Source organism: Octopus bimaculoides, chromosome 6, assembly GCF_046866305.1.
Source record: "Octopus bimaculoides isolate indiv1 chromosome 6, ASM4686630v1, whole genome shotgun sequence".
NCBI classification, from domain to species: Eukaryota; Metazoa; Mollusca; class Cephalopoda; order Octopoda; family Octopodidae; genus Octopus; species Octopus bimaculoides.
Window position 1 is genome coordinate 78,373,031 of NC_142933.1, and position 22,784 is coordinate 78,395,814.

General features: G+C 35.5%; 1 protein-coding gene across 2 annotated transcripts in view; it reads left to right on the forward strand.

Moving 5' to 3' along the window:
* LOC106882915 (DAZ-associated protein 2) overlaps positions 1-22,784 on the forward strand; it is a 56,625-nt gene that overhangs the window by 21,795 nt on the left and 12,046 nt on the right. For both annotated transcript variants that reach the window (XM_052968698.2, XM_052968699.2), the window contains exon 2: positions 15,083-15,199. In XM_052968698.2, the coding sequence (XP_052824658.1) occupies positions 15,083-15,199 (117 nt within the window). The remainder of the gene's footprint in view (positions 1-15,082; positions 15,200-22,784) is intronic.

The following is a 22,784-nucleotide window of genomic DNA, read 5'->3' on the forward strand; positions in this document are numbered from 1 at the left end:
AGAATATGCACACCCGGCATTTAGGGTTAGTGTTACATCGAAAACGGGTGTTGTGCGTATTTTTTACCTCCGCCAATAACACTATAACATATTCTGGACACTATTTCAGACAATTATCACCGTTCTCTCTGAGCATATAAAAGACAAATTTGTTCGGGGCAAAATGAGTAAGCCGATTTTACTTCAATTTACCAGCATTACATTTGAAGGCATATCAATACCCATATTTAGACATAAGAAATGCAGCAAAAATTTTAAATATGTAAGTCAAATGAAAGAGGATCGTGGAAAAATGGGATATGATATGAAATCAACGAAACTTAGTTAAATCTAAAAACTCAATACAAAATAATCTCTTCTTGATCTGCAAGTGTGGCTTGCTTTCCAATATATACACACCATGTATTTAAAGAGAAATCTAGATTAGTCATTACTCATTTTACCCCCATTTTAAGCTTTTTTTTAATTGAAAATAATCAAATTCAACGTTAGTGTGGGGAAAAAATTGACTCGGAATCGAACAGACATAAATATTGATTGTTAAGCATCAAAAATTATCCAGATATTTTATTAGCATTCTCAATTACAATTGAGTCAAAGTTGAAGCAAAAATTCTTGAAAGATAAGTACCAGACTATGTTCCAAACTCTCTCTCAAGTTCAGCAACAACTATACTGACCAATTTTTGCTTCTAAAGATGTTGCAACAGTACAGAATGATGATGCAATACTTGCAATGTTATAATTTCAAACAGGTTGGGAGAAAATAATGAGAAATCAGAGAAATAATTAATTCTGTTCAGTAGAATTTAATGACTTGTTCTCCGTAACATTGCAAGGCCTATTTCAAAGAAATGTGAAGTTTCATTTTGTGATTCACCGTTTATCCACACAACTGTCCATTCTTCAAGAGAAATTTCCTTGCCAAGCATTAAGCTAATTTTCAAAGACTTGTATATGATTGCTGATTGATTTAGAAATGATTAGTTATTATAAATTATTTAATTTTAACAATGTACACAGAAGAATTTAGCTTGGCTTGATTTAAACTCCCAAATATTGATGTTCTAAATCACTTATGAACCCCTTTGAGTACTGCTGTTCTATGATGGGCCCCTATAGCCATTCAATGTTTAAAAGCTAGTTTTACAGAGCCTTCTTTCAAAATTTCGATTTTGTTTTTCACTCATGTAGGTTAGAATGCTTCATTTGCCAGAAACGTGTTGAATTGTTAAGTGTTAGAGAAAGATACATCGTTGTTTCTTGAAACATTTATCTGTAGCAAGTTCTGTTTTATGTACCCCCAAAATACAGTTGTGGATCTCCAGTTGATTATCTTACTTTTGTGAACCCTAAAAACACTTCTAAATTCTATCCTAAATTATCTTGTGTGGCTTGTTCTTTACTGCCAGTTTCATCTTCTGTATCCTTACATTTCTTTGAAAGATATGTCGTGAATGTTATTTGAATGTATTAAGCAAACGAGTGATGAAAATTCAACCAAGCCTCTGTTACAATACTTACACACCACCTCCACTGTGCCATAGTGGATATAGAATACTTTAACTGTAACTGGCCGGCTGATTGACCATCTAGTCACCATCACTAATGGAAATCAGTATGCTGCTGGTCATTTAGTACTTCTGTATTGTTGTGGAGTATAAAAGCTAAATATATAAATTGACCATTCCAACAGTTGTAACAAAACTGAATATATCTGTTGTATAAATGTAAAAGAATATATACATACGTATATATGTATGCGTGTGTGTGTATGTAGAATATCTAATTCTTTTTTGTGTTTTTAGCAGAGACAAATGAAGTAGGAATTAATCTATTAGAGTGATGTTTTTTTTTATTAAACTTTATTTGGAGAAATGATAACCTTCATTAAGACATCTTTGTTATTTCTGTAGCTATTGATATTTTCCTCTGGAAAGCACTTTTCATTTATTTTAATCTGTTTATCATCACTACATTGTGATGGTGACAAACAGATAAATGTGCCACTGTGATATCATTCGTTAAATTCACTCATCTGTTAATTGTATCAGTCTAACAAGGTTCTATTTTTCTATCAGGTTGATGTATCTTTAATTAGAGCAATTCAAATTTGTGAAAAACATTCTAAGGTGTTTGATGCAATTTAATGTTATTGGAACACAAGAGTAGAGAGAGAGAGAGGATATTATTAATTAAGCTGTTATCTTTTAATTTCTTTTTAACTAATTTCACAAAAGATTTTTTATAACATCCTTATTTCTCTATTAAGGATTACTAAATGTGGCAGACAAGAGGATTTACCTCAGTATTTTTACAATTAGTTATCCTTCTTAATATTAACCCCTTGAAAATGTCAGTTTCAACCTGATTCTCTAAGTTGACTAGAGAATATTGTTCCTTATTTGCAGTCACAATATAGTGTTTGAATTCTACAAAATTGGTCACATTACACAAATATTAAACTGATATATATAGAAATTCTAACAACAAAGGTATGGACAGTACCAGTTGAATGAAAAAATGGTATGAGCTGAATCAAACCAAACAAACGATGGTGAGGTCTAATATGAGAATATTGGGACTCTCAAACCTGATGGAGTAATGTGGAGTAGAATGTACTGAATACTGTACAGATCTGGCCAGTTTGAATTTTAAAAAAAACCAGTATTTTGCCCAAATATGGCTGATTTAAATGCTAAAGGGATAAAATAAAGAAACCCTGGCATATTAAATTGCTCTTCTTTCTTCCTGGTTATGAGATAAGTGTGTCTGGTTCCCTACTACCATGTCATACTTACCCTCATTTTGTCACCTTTGATAGTTTTTGACAGTTTTGTAATTGACACTGCTGATTGTATCATGGTATTTATTAGATAAAAATATTATTGTAATTAAGCAGATAAGATGAATTGTTTTGGTAGTTGAGATATACCAACTGGCTACTAAAGTAGAATACTGTTTTCTGTTGCATTGCTTTTATGAGCCTCATAAGTCTGTGTAATCCAGATGTGTTTTGTCCCTCAACAATTTTTCTTTTTATTATGAAGTTCTTGTCTCTTTCATGTCATAATTTTCTGAAAAATGTAAGCAATTAGTTGTCTATGAAAAAAAGTATTTTAGAAAATGAAACTATATTTCATGCATTAGTTGTATGAATTTGTGACGTGTCGAGCTGAGGATAAATTTGAGGTCATTTTTCAAAAATAATGAAAAATCCTATCACCAGTTAAGTTTCACATCTTTTCCACTTGTGATAATTATCTGCCATGCTTGCAAGTAAAACACCTTTCATATCTGTTAGTTACTTTCCCACCAAAGCATACTTCTATACTTCCAAGAACTTATCAAGGTTAAAAGTTGTTTTTTCAATTTTACCTTTTTCTACAAATCTGTTTGTGGCTGTGTGGTAAGAAGTTTGCTTCCCAAGCACATGGCACCTTGTTCAAGCGTTTTCTACTATAACCTTGGGCTGGCTAAAGCCTTATCAGTGGATTTGGCAGACAAACTGAAAGAAGCCCGTTGTTTATACATATGTGTGTGTTTGTATCTGTTTATCCCCCTGCTAGTGCTTGACAACCAGTGTTGGTGTGTTTGTCTCCATAACTTGGTGGTTTGGCAAAACAGACTGATAAAATAAGTATGAGGTTTTAAAAATGAAAATGTACAGAAGTTAATTAATTCAACTAAAACTTTTCAAGACTGCCCCAGCATGACCACAGTCTAATGGCATATTATAACTTCTTCCTTTTTGTCTCTACTTAGGCTTTTGAAGTGTTCCAGAAAAGCTTTCTTTTAGTTTGTTAGTCATTTAGCTCTTCATTTTCTCACTGCAAGTCTTTTGTTTCAATGATATCACATACATTTTGATGACCTCAAGTGGAATGACTAATTTTTCAATTAACATGGGTAGGATGTGTGTACATTTCCACAAAATATATCTTAAAGAAAACTCTCTTAGTGAAATAAAGTGGTGAGCTGGCAGAATTAACATACTGGGCAGAATGCTTAGTGGCATTTCGTCTGTCTTTATACTCTGAGCTCAAATTCCACCAAGGTTGACTTTACCTTTCATCTTTTCAGGGTTGATAAAATAAGTACCAGTTGAGCCCTGGGATAAGTGTTATTGACTTGCCCTGAACTCGCTGGCCTTGTGCCAAAATTTGAAACCAATATTTATTTCAGATTTTTATTTTGTAGAAAATATTCTGAGAATAGATAAGAAGAAAGATAAACCATTACACCAACACTGGAGGTTGTCATATCCTTAACAAGACTGGGGGGTCTTCTCAACTCGTATTAACCTCCTCTAAGTATCGATAGAAGGTTTCACTTATCGAATAAACCAAGGTAGGAACAAAACATTTTCCCCATAGAGACCTTGAAACACTACCATGAGGAAAAGGCACAAATTTACCTGATAAAAGTACAGTTTTAAGATTTTCATAAGGATTTTTGTTTTTCCAGAAGTACAAGCACTTTGGCAAATGCTCTCTAGACAAGACACCTGACTGATATCACCAAGATTTTTATATCCTTAACACTTGACCCTTCAGCATTTGAACTGACCATATATGGCCCAAATCCTCTACCTACTTATGTTAAAACTAACTAGATCTAACCTCTCACACCTACTCTACAATGTCATTCTGAAATGAAATAAACACATCATCCTAATCTCAGAGTTACAAGATAATGCATAATTAATTCAAAATGATGTGAATAAATAAGCATTACATTTGACAGAGTAATCTGAATGCTAAAAGAATGGTTGAATAATGTTGATACTATTGGAAATTAAATGTGGTTTTAAAATGTATCATCAGGATGCATTAATCTGATTTTACTGACTGATATCTCATATATGTTATTGTATTTTATTCTAAACATATAAGAAGAATGTTTTATTTGTAAATAGTGAAAGTTATTTATAAATTCACCTTGAAACAACATGAATATTTTTTGTAAAACATCAAATTCTCCTTTTGGAAAAGAAACTTTATGGTTTGTTTTGCTTTTAAATCATCGTAAACACTTGTAAACATAACAACCTAACAATGGCACTAGATTTTGCTAAGTAATGTGATCTAACAATTCACTGATAGTGTGTTACAGTTGGCCTGAACACTTGGTATGTTTAAGTAGTTTCAACTGATATTTAGAAGAAAGGTGGACATTTCATAACTTTATCATTTAGTGATAAAGTAGGATTAAGATAATATACAATGCAGTGAGGAGATCCTTACTTTAAAACTTTCTCCTTTTATATGGATGCACAATTCAACTGACATTAAATGTACATTGATTAAAATACTTTGTTGTAAATCATAAATTGAAGGTAGCTATTGGTGTTGACAAGTCAGTTTTTTTCCCTTCACTTTTCTTTATAGACAACACTTGCATCATGTCTATACTTAAGGACTTTGTTGCCCTAGCTCACTAAGGTATTGATTATTTTGTTGATGTGTGCAATGTAGAATTCATTTCTTCTTGCAATGAAAGGATTAGTTTGAAATATTTTTATTATCTTTCTTTTACGCCAACACACAAAGCTCAAATTCGAATTTGATACATTGCTGAGAAACTTGGATCTAAATTAGTTTTGTAGAATATTAAGTAAAAGAATCCCAAAGAAACCTTAGAATTAATGTAACCATTTAGTTGTGCAATTGAATTACGTAGTTATTCCAGTAATCACGTTAAATATCTACCACAAACAGAACTTGTATTTCCTGCAAGTCATGTTGCCTCAATAAACTTGACATCTCATAACAAATTGGTATATAAAAATTGCATTTTGCAGTTAAAAGGAAATGAAATTCTGAGTGAATATACTGAGTATTTGGGCTAAATTTGAAAGTTTTCGTAAAAGGAAAAGAAAACAATGTTCCATCCAAAATTAGAAGTATTTTTCGAAAGATCAAAAATTATCAACTAGATTATGGCTGAGAGATAACAGTTTACTCAAAGTAGCTGCCTTCATCTTCTACTATAACCTCAAGACAGCTGTAGAACCTGGCACATGTGTTACTCACTGTGTCCTTGGGAAGATCTTCAATTTTTGTGTTGCAGGAAGAGTGGTTGTTGTCTTTCTCAACTGTGTCCCACCCTTAGTAAACCATAAGCTTATAATTGAGGGAATTAGGAGGCTGGTGAAGTTGTAGAAATTCTCTGACGACAACTTTTGGCTTTTTTTTTTTTGGATCTATGGCAAGGAGCCAAATCTTGCTACCACTTGTGTCCTTCCAGCAGCAACCCTCTTCAGCCTGGGTTTAACTGAAGTCTCCAGAAGCTTCACATAACCATCTGACTTGAGCCTAAGGCCCTATTCAGAGATGGAGGTGGGCAGCATGACATAACCCTAAATAGAGACACACATGAAGACCATCGAACTTTCAGGGAATTTGGCTTTCATGTTGTCCATGTCACATCTTACAGCCTTTACATTGTTCACAGAGCATTGAGTAGCAGTCATGCTGTCTGTCAGCATTTTGATACCTGGTGTGAATCATCATAATACAGGTAACTCTTCCCATATTCAGATGGCTTCCATTTCTCTGTATCAGCAAACTTTTTCTCTACTACAACCTCAATTTTTATGCTCTCCAATGTCATTGACTATTCACCAATACATCAAGCTGTTCCTGAAGAAAGAAGACATACAGGATTGTCAAATTTAGCCTGAATATCTTGTATGTGATTTCTATAGTTAGAGGGTTAAAACCGATTCAATACTGGCTTCCATTACATGTCAAAGACTAATTTCTTTTAATTCAATATCAGTAAAACAATTATTTGACAAATTTGGATACTTTTACTACATTTTTTTTTACCATTAGTACTGAGTACAAAATGTTTACATAACGTATAGGAATTTTTGTGCTGTATTACTGTAGTTTTCACAATTTTTTTTTTATTTCTTCAGTACATTTATTCTACAGTTGCTACTTTTAACACGTCTATAAAATAATTTTCATTCAATAAATGTGCAACATATGTTTAATCGGTATATTCTGAACATCTTCATTATCACCACCCATTTTAACAGCTGTTTTATAATCTTTCTCAATGCCAAAATATTACAGATGTTTCTCCAAAAAATCTCTCCTTGTCTCTTTATATCTGTTGATCAATTCCAGCTCCTTTGGCTTTATTTCATATTTCATTTGGTTGGCTTCATTGGTAATTATAGCTTAGGATGTTCTTTGCCAGTTTTTTTTTTTTGCAATTTCATATACTTTAAAGTGTTTTCTTGTGTTAAACAACATAGTATGCTTCTGATTGCTAGGTCATTGTTCCATTAGATTTGACTTTTACCTATCAGATATATACAGTATGTAGATAGGATTATAATCCAAGCTGTGCCTTCAAGAAACACTTTTGCATATTCCAGTACTCATAAGTATATGTAGATGTTATATTTTATTTGAGAGTTGAAAATACTTCTGTTTCTTCTCTACATTTCTCTCTCTCTCTCTTTCTCTCTCTCTCTCTCTCTCTCTCTCTCTCTCTCTCTCTATGTATGTATATATATGACTCCTGAGATTAATACTTGATTCTATATATTATCGCGCCATCCAATATAAATTTTGTATTATTTTAATTCTTGGTCTGAAGAATTACTACTGACAGATGTCTTACAAGTTTTTTTTTAACATGTATAACTTTGTAACTCCTATTTAGTAAAGAAACATATGTAACAGAGAATAAATAGCAAAAGCTTTCCAGTCTTCCAGTTTGGTATATATTACTGTATCTGCTAGACTATCAAATGTATTATATACCACTGGTCACAGTGTGCTCCTTGCATTGTTGTAGCTTTTGAGTGGTACCACCCTGCTGGTTAGGCAGGCTGACCAATATTACCTTTGAATGAAATGCCAGTCTATTGCAGGGTTACCTATTTACAGCTGAGTGGATTGGAGTAACATGAAATGAAGTTTGCTTAAGAACACAATGCACTGACAGTTTGAGAATCGAAACCGCAATCCAGTGATCATGAGTGCAACACCCAATCACTTTCATGCACACACGCATCAAATGTTTGCATCTTAAAATATCTAACTACTCATATGTATGAGTATGGGTAAATAGATATGTTAAGCTGTACATATTTGATCTATTAAAAAGCTTCTTTTGGAGATCATACAGTTTCTTGCTAATCTACATGTAGTTTCTAATCATTGTCTATTTCTTTTACAATTTTGTTTCTACTTTGTAAAAGCTTTGAGGAAAAACAGTCAGCAAAGAGGTGAGAAATTGAGATGCATTTAGTTTTAAAATGACAAAGCAGTTTAGTATTATGTTGTAATTCACAGTAAAACTACTAGTCAAAAATGTAGGTGTTTCTTTTTATAAAAATTATCAGAGCAAGAAAGTTTTACATTTCTTTTTTTCAATAACAGTATAAACTCATGGATTTCTTTATGACGTTTTTTTTTTTTAAGAAAATACTATCAGTTATTATCTAACAAGCTACAAACTTATGATTAGCAGTTTTCTCATTTTCTCTTTGTCATGATCATTTAATGCTCACTTTTTCCATGCTTGCATGGGTCAAATAAAGTTTCCTGTAACAGATTTTCTACAACTTTATTTCTTCCCTGTCACTAACACTCACCTGTTTTCAAGCAAGATAATATTTCCCTTGGCCAGTTACATTTTCCATGGAAGATAGAAAATATACAATATTGTTTGTATGACAGTGATGCTCACTTACAGCCATTGCTTGATATCAAGATGAGGGTGCATGTACACACACACACACACACACACATCACTATTTTGACCAGACTCTCAGATGTTGTTATACACCACTGATCACAATGTGATTCCTTGCATAGTTGTAGCTTCCAGATGATGCCACTCTGCTGTTGGGCAGGCAGGCCAACATTGACCTAGGAAATACTAGTTATAAATAGCAAGACATAACATAAATTTTACAGCTATATAGATAACAGTCATACTTGATATGCAGAAATGGAGCAGCTAGAAACTCTGTAACTGCAGCCAATTTAAACTATGAGTGTACAGATGGTCTGGTTGATGAACAGGGCTCCTAATGTAACCATTAAAATCAGAGCTCTCATAAAATGCAATCTTTCAACTGCCCAAAGGCTCCCTAGAAATAGTTGACAGCTTGTTTACCTAGCTGACCTAATTAGTGGTGGAAGTGGGTGTTGTGAAAGTATAGTAGCTTGTGTCAGGATAGTCATTACTTGATGCTTGTATGCAATGTGGCATCAAGACCGAGACAATGACTACAGAAGGGAAGCTAGAGAGAAATATTGCAAGCAGGCTCTGTTAGAAGTGCAGTATCACTGTGCTTGAATGATGGCAAGCTGAGAGAAAATCGGCATTAGAGGTATCATCTGTAATATGTTAGAAAGATCGCATTGGTGTGGAAGTCAAATGACCAAAGTGGAAGGGATCTGCAGAATAGGTTGAAGAGGAAAATGTACTGCAGGCTGATCTTAAGGTACTAAACTTTATCAACATGGTAAAGAACTACAATATAACTGGTTAGATGGGCAGACATATCCAGCATAAACAAGCTCATTGGTGCTGGCATGGCTGTGTGATTATGATGTTTGCTTTGAAACATTATCAGTTAAGCTTCTATACAATGGCCATGGATCAACCAATACTTTCAAGTTATATTAGTTGAGAGAAACTAAGTTGTTTAAGTGTATGATTTTTGTATTCCTCTTTTGTCATTACATGTTTGCTGGCTGTAAGCAAAACAGGCTCGCTATTATTACGTGCAGTATCCTGTGCTTGCAGTCAGCCGCAAAAGTACATCTTAGGCTTCTTGACATGTCTTTACATGTGTGATCTTCGCAAGCAAAATGAAAATGAGAGAAAAACTCATAACTCTGTCCGCACCATTTCTTCAATAGACTGAGATTCTTAGAAACTGTCAATGACTGGAAGGGCATCTGAAAATCTACCTCAACGAATTTCATCTGACCCATGCAAGCATGGGAACATGGATATGAAAATGATTATAATGATGATGATTATCCTTTCCTCGAATTATTATAAAGGCTTTTTAGGCTCCCCGTGGTCTGGCGTTTATATGGAAACTAACTTATGATATTGTTTGACCAAATTTTTTTTTTTGTAAGTTACTTTATTATGTAACCAAATACATCTGAGATATGATTTTTATGGTGGGTTTGATATTTGTTGCAAATTGACAGTGTATTGATTAGAGATTATTACCAGTTAGAAACAGGAAATTGTCCTATTAGTCTTTTTTTTTCTTTTTTCTATGCATTAGACTTAAACATGTCAAAACAAGTAATACTTCATTGATAGTATTTAGTGAAGAAAGATGAAAATAAACAAAATATAGCATTAAATAACACTGTTTTATTAATGGTAGATTCTTGGGAATGTTTTCACCATCCCCGCCCCAAATATGAAAAAAGAACATTAAAATTTTTTAAAGTAATTCTTGCCTGTTTTCCTTAACTATCACATTTACTGATGAAATGTGAACATACTTGTGATATCAAAGACAACCATTTTGTCTCTTCAGAACCATTATTTGATGTGCTTTTTTTCTTTTCTTTTTTTTTTTTTTTTTTCTTTTTAACACAGAAGGGATGTGTCTTGAAAGTTTGGCTGCTATTTTCAGCAGTTCAAATGACTACATAGAGGGTCTATCACTGGCCACAATACAAATGTCTGCAGTAAACTTTGAACTTCTGACCTTATAAAGATGCTACTACAAAAGTTTTGAGGTACAAGATACACTGTCTAGACAAAAAGATGGGATGTGATCAAAGAGCCAGAATGCCTTTCAGTTAGGTCTACTCAACCATGGTTGATCTGGAGATAAAAAATAGCATCACCATCACTTCCAATTACACAATGATTTTTCTATAGATGATACTGTCCTTCACTTGTCAGATGGGTTGTAGACTTAAACATGTGCTGGTAGCCTGAATACTTTATCTACTTAGTTAAGACTGAAAAATAAATCTGAAACACTCCTTGTTTGACCTCAAATCAGCTTTGAGCAAGCTTAGTATCAAAGCTACCCAGCCATGACTTTCTTGTTCTTGCTTTCTGTTTTTATGTGACTGATTTGGGAGAGGCTGCTTTTGTAGCATTTTGAATGACTTCATAGAAGCTTCATTATTTTAACCATTCAGATTTATGGAGTTGTCATTAGAAAAGATATGCAACAAAAAATTCGGATCTTTTTTAAAACGGGGTGGGGGGGCACATTTTTCATTAATGTTTTACGTAGTGTTTTTGGTACCGAAAGACTTTCAAACTTCGTATACTTATCTATTTTGTGTTATAGAACAGAAAAATATTTTTGTATTCGAATTTATTTCATGTAAAAAATTGTCATATTTCGATAATTTCAACCAATCACTGACGTCCATTCAGTCGATATACATTAAGTGCCGACTACATAAACAAACGATTCTTCGTTTTATTTGCTTTTTTTCATTTTAAATTTGCTTTAACCCTAACCCTAGGGTTAGGGTTAGGGTTAGGATTAATTGTTTCAGAATCGTTTGTTTATGTAGTCGGCACTTAATGTATATCGGCTGAATGGACGTCAGTGATTGGTTGAAATTACAGAAATACGACAACTTTAACATGGAATAATTTATGGATTTCTTTTTTTTTAAAGAAGACTAAGAGAAAAAGATGTTTTATATGACACATTCTACCAGTGTTCCAAGTTTCAAAGTGTTTTGTTAATGAAAAATGTGGCCCCTGTTTTAAAAAAGATCCAAAAATTCTTTCCTTCTTTCTCTCTCACTCTTTCTTTTTGTATTTATAATAAGTAATTATCAGTAACATTTTATTCAGCCAAACATACAGATAAATATTAATTCAGTTTCAACAATAGAGATGTATTTCCTATATTGTAGAAAATCTAACTTATTTAGAAGTAGTTCTGGACAATGGATTTGCTTGTTTCACAATGAATCTTTAAATTTTCTAATGTTGTTTTCTTGCATATGCAGAAGTTCAGAGACCAAACAGAAAGGCCTCACTTTGATTGGAGACTTATAGTTTCTCTATGACACTAAAAATTACCAATCATTTTTATAAGGCATGACTGTTTAGTAAGAACAACATGGTCTCAGGTACAGTTTCTCAACAACATGGCTTCATGTTCAGTCCCACTGCATAGCACCTTGGGCAAGTTCTTCTATAGCCCCAAACTGACAAAAGTTTTGTGAGTGGATTTTAGGGATAGAAACTGGAAGAAGGTCATTGTGTGTGTGTGTACATGCACAAGCACATCTCCTTGCTTTGATTTCATGTAATAGTTGTAAACAAATGTCCCTGTCATGCAAGTGGTGTCCTTCATTTCTAATCTTCTCTGAAAACATGTCTGATAATTTGGAATATCTCCTTGCTTGGAAACAGATAAGCATGAGCAACAGGAAAGGCATCCAGCAATAAAAAAGATTCTCAACAAGTTCTGTCTGACTTCTACAAGCTTGGAAAAGTGGATGTTAAAGTGATGGTGATGATTTCCCACAATTTTCTGAATTGTGAGAATTTTTCTGACTCTTTCTACAATTAAAGAAGAGAAATCTTGTAGCTATATTGTGATTTCCGATGACTTCTTAAGGTAGTTTGTTCTTTTGCTGTAATGCAAAGACACTGTGACTAACATGTCTCAGCTGCTTCAGCAATGTAAACCTGAAGAAAAAAGATTTTATGTGACATATGTTTGAATCAAGCAGTAAAGGCAATTAATAAAAATTTAAAACAAGACATTGGATCCATTATTAAGTAGTAATTACACACAAAATTGTTGACAGGAGTGGTTTCAGACATATTTTATGGCTCTGGTGTGGTGTCACTTTGGACAGTAGTTGCTAATAAAGCACTTTCTTTTCTTTTTCTTTTTTTCTACAACCTGTGCCACTCAAAAATGCAAATGAATGGATAAGTGAGGATCATTGTGTCCCAAGTAGTTAACATCTAATTGGTATACCATTGGCTGTTTGTACACAATAGTCAAATGCAATGTGGGGTTTCACTTTAACCTTTTAAATTTAGTTAAATTAAGTTACTTATGTATACAATGTGAATTACATCTGTGTTGCACACATTTGAAACCATTTCTAGTATGCCAATTTGTATGATGAAACTATATATTGATTAATGTACTAGAATTGCATGATGTAGTTGCTCCATAGTTTAAATCGTTAATTTCGTTTTTCCCCAGTCATCTTCATTATACTATTTTCTTTATTTTTTTTTTATACTACCTCAAAAAAAAAACACAAGGTACTTATTATTAGTCTTCAGTAAATGATACTAAGAAAGCAATGTCAATAAGTAGTAAACTGAAGCTTTAAATACGGGATAATTGAAATACAGTCTCATCCAGTAAAATCTTTCTGGAAGGTAGGACAAGTTAGATTTAACCCAAAGACAAAAAAGCTTTATACCTTACTAATAATACTTTTATCATTCATATTCATATAAGTTCATACCAGCTACTAAATTTTGAAATTCCTATAAATTTATTTGTATGTATGCATATTTAACCTTCAGCATTTGAACTGGCTATATCCAACCTAAATATTCTAGGATCTGTGTTGAGTAGGCATGCAAAAAATCAAAAAACTGCATTGTCAAAATTTTGAAACTGGGAGATAAAGTATGGATGGTTAATTCAAAATTGTGAATAAGAAAGCATTACATTTAACTCTGAATGCTGAAGTGTTAGAAAGGTTTTTCTCAATAATAGATTTAATTTTCATGTCAGTCATACATCATTGTATGTAATCTTGTCTACAAACAAGTCTTAGTCTAAATTACCTAAACCTGCAATAGTTCTAGAAATCATGTCATCTAATGATTACTGTTGGCTGGTTTTCTAAGCATAATTAGTAGATAGTAATCCACACATGGAATCTAATGGTTCTGGCTTCTTTTGTTATACTTTTAAATATTTTTAAACTTAGTTTTGGTTGATATATTGAGTGTTTTTTTTTTAATACTTATTGTCATAAAACAGATAAACTTCCATTTATTTGATATAAAACTATATGATCTCTACATTGAATGGTTTGTGTTTTTGTTTCTGTTCTACTTGTCTAAATCATATTAAGGATATCTTATGTGTGATGTTTGATACTACTAGTTAAGAATAACTGACGTTATAAACTTCCTACAATTTTTTTTTCTTTTATAACACAATCTATTATTTCCATTTGACTGCTCTGTCATGCCATGTTAGTCATTCCTGATACAATACAAACCAGATAGTTTTACATGCCCGTCATCAGATGAAGTTTTATTTCTTTTAGAACTTGATTTTGCAACATCCATTTTGAAAATTTTTATCATTTCTACAATGATTAGCTTTTGTTAATAACTATGAAACATTTTAATGGTCCTCTTGTTAGCACAAGCAGAATGTTTATCCAGGGAATGATTTTACAACTAAATAAGTTTCCTGTTGTGAAAACATATGACTCTGTGGGCTCAATTCCTGGAACAGGCTGCATGTTGTGTCCTTGACAAGAACATTTTATTTCATGTTGCTCCAGTTTACTCAGCTATAAATGAGTGCCAGTCAGGTTCTAGTTTTTCTCTCTCTTTCTATGTCTCTCTCCCTCCCTCTCTTTCTCTCTCTCTCTCTCTCTCTCTGCACCTAGGCATCTAAAACAATTAGCAAAAGTATAGTACATATGACAGCTGACTGTACCCTTCCTATTACTAAACACTCAAAGAAAAGCAGTAGAATTTGCGTTTTAGTCAGATGGTTAAACCAGAGCAAGTATCTAATGTTGATAGTAGCATTATTTTGAGATACTTTCTGTATTTTGTAGATCACACCTTAAACCTTACATTCATTGTCTTGAATTAGAGAGAAGATTTTAATGTACTTTTTGATGTATGTTTTCATATTGTCTAAATTTGTGCCATTAGCTCAATTGAATCATTTGCCTAAGCTCATTTTATTTTTTAATTATTTTTGTATCATGTTTGTTTATTTTATAACCCTCTTTTCCCCTAAATCTGTGCCTTTTGCATATAATGATTTACTTTGTTTATCTCCTGTGTCTCATTTCTGTTTATAGGAAACAAAAGCCCATATCCGCTTCAGTACACTTATGTCCCCACTGCTGGAGTACCTACAATACCACAACCTATGCCTACATACATACCAGGTTCTCCATATCCTACTACATACCAGTGTAAGTATAAATTTGCCAAGTTTGGTAAAATAATTAATCCAACAGAGTATTTTTAACACTACACATTGTAAATTTCTTCAGTCCATCCTAGCATAAAAAAAAAAACCTATGTTAAACTAGTGATTGCAATAATTAATACGTTTATTTTGCTTTCTTGACATGAGTTTGATGATGGCTTGTAAATTCTAAGTATATTAGAACTTTTGCTTCACAAATGAATTCTCTTTCTCTTTAAATCACAGGATAGCACCTATCTAATTTGGGTGTTGCAGATTTAAGTGCTTACTCTAAAAAAGCGTAATGTGTTATAAGTAAGTGTCCTTGAACGTACTTCTAAATTCGGTAATATACCCGTATGGTTGATGCACTTCCTTTTTTATTAAAATTTGTAAATCTTATAAGTTTTTATTAGATACAAATGAGAACTGCAACAGTCATGTCTCTTCAAATAGGTCATTAATGCTCTTGAAAAGCATCAGTCTCACACAGTCTTTACTGTTCTACCATGAAAATGTGAGGCCTTACACCAATGTACAGAAGAAATTAAGTTTTCTTAAATATTACTTAGAGGAAGAACAACAGAACGCATGGCCATTTTCAAGGCTTTGGAGACTAGTAGAATGAAGATACACTCAGACTGGATCCCTGGTCCAAATAAATGCTTGCAACTCTAGATTCTATGAAAGATATTTAAGAACAGAAATGGTCCATCTGATGGGCTTCCACAATTTTTTTCTAACCGATTTCACTTGCAAGACATTTACCTAAATTAGTGTGCAGAGGGAACAAGCCCCAAACCACACAGTTGTTGATGAATTTTCTTAACCTCAGATCTGTGTCCTTAAAGGAATCATGAAAGAACTTGACTGCTAGATGTTTAGAATCATGTTGGACACCTCCTACTCATCGCTTGCATGTTGGGAAGTTTTATGTGCTGTTAGCAATGTGGAACCTAACATGCCTGAAGTCTTGCCTAGACATTCTAGCAAGAAGCCTAAGCGATGGTATTCCAGATGAGATTGAAAAAGCCATCAACAATCATGTACAAAAACCCCTGTAAGCTTTGTGCAAAGCACCGACTGTCCAATTAAAGCCTTTCCAACAACAACAAGTCTTTCTATGTAGTGATTGAAGTGTACTACATCTTGATGCCATCCAAGACAGACCTCACCATCAAGTAAAAACAATCAAGACATCAGTAGAGCCTCTATCTCTCTGACCTTAACTATATTGATGATCTTGCCCTCAGAGCTCATCAACTGTGTAGTGCACAAAACTTAATATCCCTTAAATATATGCTACTGTCAAAGATGGTTTCTTAGTGTAAAGAAGACTGAATGCATAACCATCAATGTGGATGAAAGCCATCCGTTAATTTGTTCCAATGATAGAACACAACTTCCTGAAGTCAGTGACTTCAAGCATGTTGGGTTCCACATTGCTAACAACACGTAAAACTTCCCGACATGCAAGCGACAAGTATGAGGTGTCTAACAGGCTTCAAAACATCTGGCATTCAAGTAAGTCAAAGTCAACAAGCCTGGCCTTCTTCAGGGCGTGTTGAGAACTTTCTTCTTTATGAATCTGAAACCTTCGCTATGAAGGAGTTGTCTCATGAGGGTTGGAAACATTTCAAAGCATGTACACAATACCAAAGAGGAGATTTATGAATACACTTTACCCATTTCTACTATTGTTGTTCCATACATTGTAGGCTTTGCTGGCAATTTCTCTCAAACTGAACAAGAGGTCATATCAGATGTTTGTTCTATTTTGGAGACATTCATATCCTTACAGAAAATAAAGACTACTCAACTGCATTGATACCATTGGCACATACATGTATCATGAAATTGAAAACCTATCCAATATGAAGCAGAACAGAGATTCTTGGCACAGCATTATGAAATACATTTCAATCACAGCTACTTGAAGAAGTCTATTGAAATAATAAATCTGCTATATTAAAATAATAGAGCAGGAGCTGTTTAAACTTAATATCTTCCCTGGCGAAGAATGTACCCCACAACATAGATTAGTAGTTAGCGACTTTGGGATTAAGGCAAAATGGGTGCCCAGAATTAGACAGGCTTGGAGAAGAAGGGTGTGGAAGCTTAAAGACCCTGCAAACGGACAGAGACTTAGAGACAAGTTACTTGAAGCATTTAACAAAATAGAAGGGGATATAGCATCATACAACGTGGAAGACAATTGGAGATTTCTGCGGGACAACCTGTTGAAAGCCACCGACCAGATTTGTGGGTGGTGTAAGGTCCCCTCCCAACCCAGAGTAACGTGGTGGTGGAACAAGGAGGTAGACAGGGCTATTAGACAAAAGAAACAAGCTTGGAAGGACTGGAAGAACGGTGGTAGCAGGGAATTGTACCAATGTGCCAGAAGGGAGGCTAGGCGACAGGTTTATTTAGCCAGAGGGGAAGCAGATAAGGAAAGATTTGCCAATGTTCTGCGCCGTGAGGACCAAAGACTCGAGGTATTTCGTGTTGCAAGACAGTGTAGGAGAGAGAATAGTGATGTTGTAGGAGAGAAATGTGTTCGCATGGATGATGGTACGCTTGCATTAAATGAGGATGCAAAGAAAGAGGTCTGGAGATGCCACTACGATAGATTGCTTAATAAAGAGAATGAATGGGAGAAAGAGAGCCTGCCTTATGTCGACCCAATAGAGGGACCAGCTATCCGAGTTGATAGTACCAGGGTAGATAAAGCAATTAAGAGTATGAAGACTGGGAAAGCCCCCGGCCCATCAGGAATCACTGCAGAGATGCTCAAAATATCTGGCAGTGTTGGCTATAGCCTAGTCACCCGTATTACGAACCAGGTGATACACGAAGGAGTCATACCCTATGACTGGTGTAGCAGCATCATAGTCAACTGCTACAAAGGTAAAGGGGACGCTTTAGATACAAATAATTACAGAGGCATCAAGCTGTTAGATCAGGTTATGAAAGTTACAGAGAGGGTCATAGCCCAACTAATTAGGGAGCGAATCAATTTAGATGAGATGCAGTTTGGGTTCGTGCCAGGTAAAAGCACTACTGATGCCTTATTTCTAGTGAGACAGTTGCAAGAGAAATACCTAGCTAAGGATAAACCTCTGTACCTGGCTTTCGTTGACATGGAGAAAGCCTTTGACAGGGTCCCCCGATCCCTTATCTGGTGGTCAATGAGGAAACTTGGGATAGAAGAATGGTTAGTGAGAGCTGTGCGAGCCATGTACAGAGATGCTGCCAGTAAGGTGAGGGTTGGAAATGAGTACAGCAATGAATTCCGGGTAGAGGTAGGGGTCCACCAAGGTTCCGTCCTCAGCCCCCTATTATTTACCATAGTCCTCCAGGCAATCACAGAGGAGTTCAAGACAGGTTGCCCCTGGGAGCTCCTCTATGCTGATGACCTTGCCCTAATTGCGGAGTCACTATCAGAACTAGAGGAGAAGTTTCAGGTGTGGAAGCAAGGTCTAGAATTGAAGGGCCTTAGAGTCAACCTAACTAAAACCAAAATCCTAATAAGTAGGAAGGTAGATAAAACACAAACCCCTTCAGGTAGATGGCCCTGCTCAGTATGTAGAAAAGGAGTAGGTAGTAACTCTATAAGATGTACCCGGTGCAAGCTATGGACACATAAGAGGTGCAGCAACATCAAAGGCAGGTTAACTAGGAAGTTAGTTTTTGTTTGTGGCAGATGTTCAGGTGCAATAAAGACTGCAAACAAACAGGAAACAACTTCTATCTCATTCCTGGGTGAAAAACTAGAGGTAGTCGATAGCTTCCGCTATCTGGGCGACCAAGTTAGTAGTGGGGGTGGGTGCGCTGAAAGTGTAGCTGCTAGAATAAGAATAGCCTGGGCAAAGTTTAGAGAGCTCTTACCCCTGCTGGCGACAAAGGGACTCTCACTCAGAGTAAAAGGCAGACTGTATGACGCATGCGTACGAACAACCATGCTACATGGCAGTGAAACATGGGCTGTAACTGCTGAGGACATACGTAAGCTCGCAAGGAATGAAGCCAGTATGCTCCGTTGGATGTGTAATGTCAATGTGAATACCCGTCAGAGTGTAAGTATCTTGAGAGAAAAGCTGAACATTAGAAGCATCAGTTGTGGCGTGCAAGAGAGACGATTGCGCTGGTATGGACATGTGGTGAGAATGGAGGAGGATAGCTGCGTGAAAAAGTGCCACACCCTAACAGTTGAGGGAACCCGTGGAAGAGGTAGGCCCAGGAAGACCTGGGCTGAGGTGGTGAGGCAAGACCTTCGTACATTGGGCCTCACCGAGGCGATGACTACGGACCGAGACCTTTGGAAATGGGCTGTGCGTGAGAAGACCCGGCAAGCCAAGTAAGATCGTTGCCAGTGCCCCTGGACTGGTTCTTGTGCGGGTGGCACATGAGATGCACCATTTTGAGCGTGGCCGTTGCCAGTACCGCCTGACTGGCTCCTGTAGGATTTTCGAGCGAGATCGTTGCCAGTGCCCCTGGACTGGCTTGTGCGGGTGGCACATAAAAGACACCATTTCAAGCGTGGCCGTTTTCGTGCGGGTGACACGTAAAAGCACCCACTACACTCTCTGAGTGGTTGGCGTTAGGAAGGGCATCCAGCTGTAGAAACTCTGCCAAATCAGACTGGAGCCTGGTGTTGCCATCCGGTTTCACCAGTCCTCAGTCAAATCGTCCAACCCATGCTAGCATGGAAAGCGGACGTTAAACGATGATGATGATGATGATGATTGGGAAATAATTCAAGATAGATAAAATATAAATTTCACTTATATCTGTTACTCTACTTTTTTCAGAAAATCTATTGAAAATGTTTTATCCCAGTTTTCTAGCTGCTTAAACAAATCGATATGCAAAATATTACAATTGAGATTTTAATAGTTATTAATCCTTTATCTGAAATGCTTTGACTAGAACTATTTTGGATTTTGGTATGATTATATATTTTACTTCTATAAATAGGACAGTTTGAAGATGAGATCCGAGTTTAGATATGTTATCCATCTGAATTTCATAATACAAGGTAATATCAAAAAGTTCCCAGACTAGTTAAGTTTAATGCAAAATAACTTATTTACCTAAGTTTTAACATCATGTCTGTTGTCCATGCTGGCATGGGTTTGACAGCTTGACTGCACTGGTATGCTGGAAGGCTGCACCAGACTCCAGTCTGATTTGGCATGGTTTTCTACAGCTGGATGCCCTTCCTAACACCAGTCACTCCTAGAGTGTAATGAGTGCTTTTACGTGCCACTGGCACGGGTACCAATTTGTGTGATACTGGTATCTGCCATGACTGATTTTGCTCAGCTTGATGGGTCTTCTTCTCAAGCATGACATAATGCCAATGGTCTTGGTCATTGCCTCCATCACGTGCAACGTTCAAAAGATGTTCTTTACATGCCACCAACACAGGTGCACTTGGCTTGACGGGTCCTCTCAAGTACAGCACATTGCCAAAGGTCTCAGCCACCAGTCATTGCCTCTGTGAGGCTCGAAGTTTGAAGATCATGCTTCACCACCTCGTCCCATGTCTTCCTGGGTCTACCTCTACCACAGGTTCCCTCTACAGTTAAAGATCAGCACTTCTTTACACAGCTATCCTTATCCATATGCATCACATGACCATACCAGTGCAGTCATCTCTCTTGCACACCACATCTGATGCCTCTTATGCTTAACTTTCCTCTCAAGATGCTTACACTTTGTCGAACATGCTCACTGACATTGCATATCTAGCAAAGCATACTTGCTTTGTCCTCAGCTGTCATAGCCTATGGTTCACTGCCATGCAGCATAGCTATTTGCACACAGACATCAATCTGCCTTTCACTCTGAGAGAGAGGTCCTTTGTTGCCAGCAAGGTAGGAGCTCTCTGAACTTTACCCAGCCGAATCTTATTCTCATAGCTACGCTCTTGGAGCATCCACCGCCGATACTAACTTGGTCACCTAGATAACGGAAGCTATCTACTACCTTGGAGTCTATTTTCTGAACATTTTCTGCGTTTATTGTACTTGTGCACCTTCTACATACAAAAGTTTCACTGTTAACCTTCCTCTAATGTTGTTGCACCTTTTATGCGTCCAAAACTTACACTGGGTGCATCTTATGGAGTTTCTACCTACAGATTGAGCAGGGCCATCTACCTGAAGGGATTTGTAATTTGTCTGCCTTCCTACTTACTATGACTTTGGTTTTTGCTAGATTAACTCTTGCTTCCATTGAGGACTTTCTGTAATTTGCTCTGGATCTCAGCAAGAGTGTTAAAATGGCAACCTTTGAGCTGCATTTTTACCTAGTGGAAGTCTGCAGGTGCTAAATATGGCAGATAGGGTGGTGGGTGCAGAAGCGATACCATGTTGTTTTTGGTGAGAAACTCACAAGTAAGGAAAGCTCAGTTACAAGGTGCATTATCATCATAAAAAATCCATTTCTTTGTGCTCCACAGATCTGGTTGCCTTTGCCAAACGTCCTCTCTCAAACAACTCATAAGCTTGCCAAAATATGCTCAATGTCTCTAGTAGACATCCCAAGTTTAACACAAAATTTTATATTGGCTCTTTATCCCAACTTCCTGTCAATGACAAAATCACAGACTACACCATACATGTGATCACAAAACAAATTTCACAACTTGCAAAGTAAACACAGTGATGTCACTCAGCACACTGCATCATGAAGATCACTGCTAGCTCTCACTGCACAAGCAACTGTATGTTGCTGTCTATTGGCACACTACAGAACTAGCCTGAGAACTTTTTGGCTACTACCTTTGTACAACTTGTACTGTGAAAGTTATTTTATATAAATTTGATGCTAGTCCAGTTCCATATATGTACTTAGGAGTTTTTTGCTTTTCACGAAAAATTCCACTTTTTGTATTTTTTTCTAACACATTCTGGGATTTTTTTTGTGATGCTTCTTTCTCTTGAAGCATCTCAAAGGATTTTCAGATTTTTGAGGTTTTTGGATTTCAGAATATCAGATAAAGGATAATCAATTGTATTTGCATATAACTGAGCTTTTGTGTTGCAACTCACTCTAAATAGCTCCAAGAAAGCAAGAAGAATTATTTAGCATTAAATATTTAGTTAATGTATAAAATAAGTATCTTAGATTAAGAATAGAAGGGGTCTGCATACATAATCATACAATGCTTTATATTGTAACAATGATTACATCTGTATGAAATAATGGTTTCTTTTTCTCTCTCTTTTAAATTTTTTTTTTTTTTATCATGCACAAAGCCAACTTATATAGCAGAAATCTGTCAATTCAATTTCATTACTGGTATAATTTTATCCAACCTTTTGAGATATGTAGCTCTCAGTTATTGAGGCATTTAGGTGAAAACATTACTGATTATTGTTATATTCAACAAAAGAACAAATTACCAACAGAAGGTTTGTTGCTATAAAAATGCATATGTAATACCAAATTCATTTATCATATGGATAGACCTCTTTTAGAATATCTTTGTCGAATAGCGAAACAGAAGTATGTGGTACATAGGTTACTTGGTTACCCTATGAAATTATGTATATCTGTTATTGCAGTTCTCCTTGGGCTCA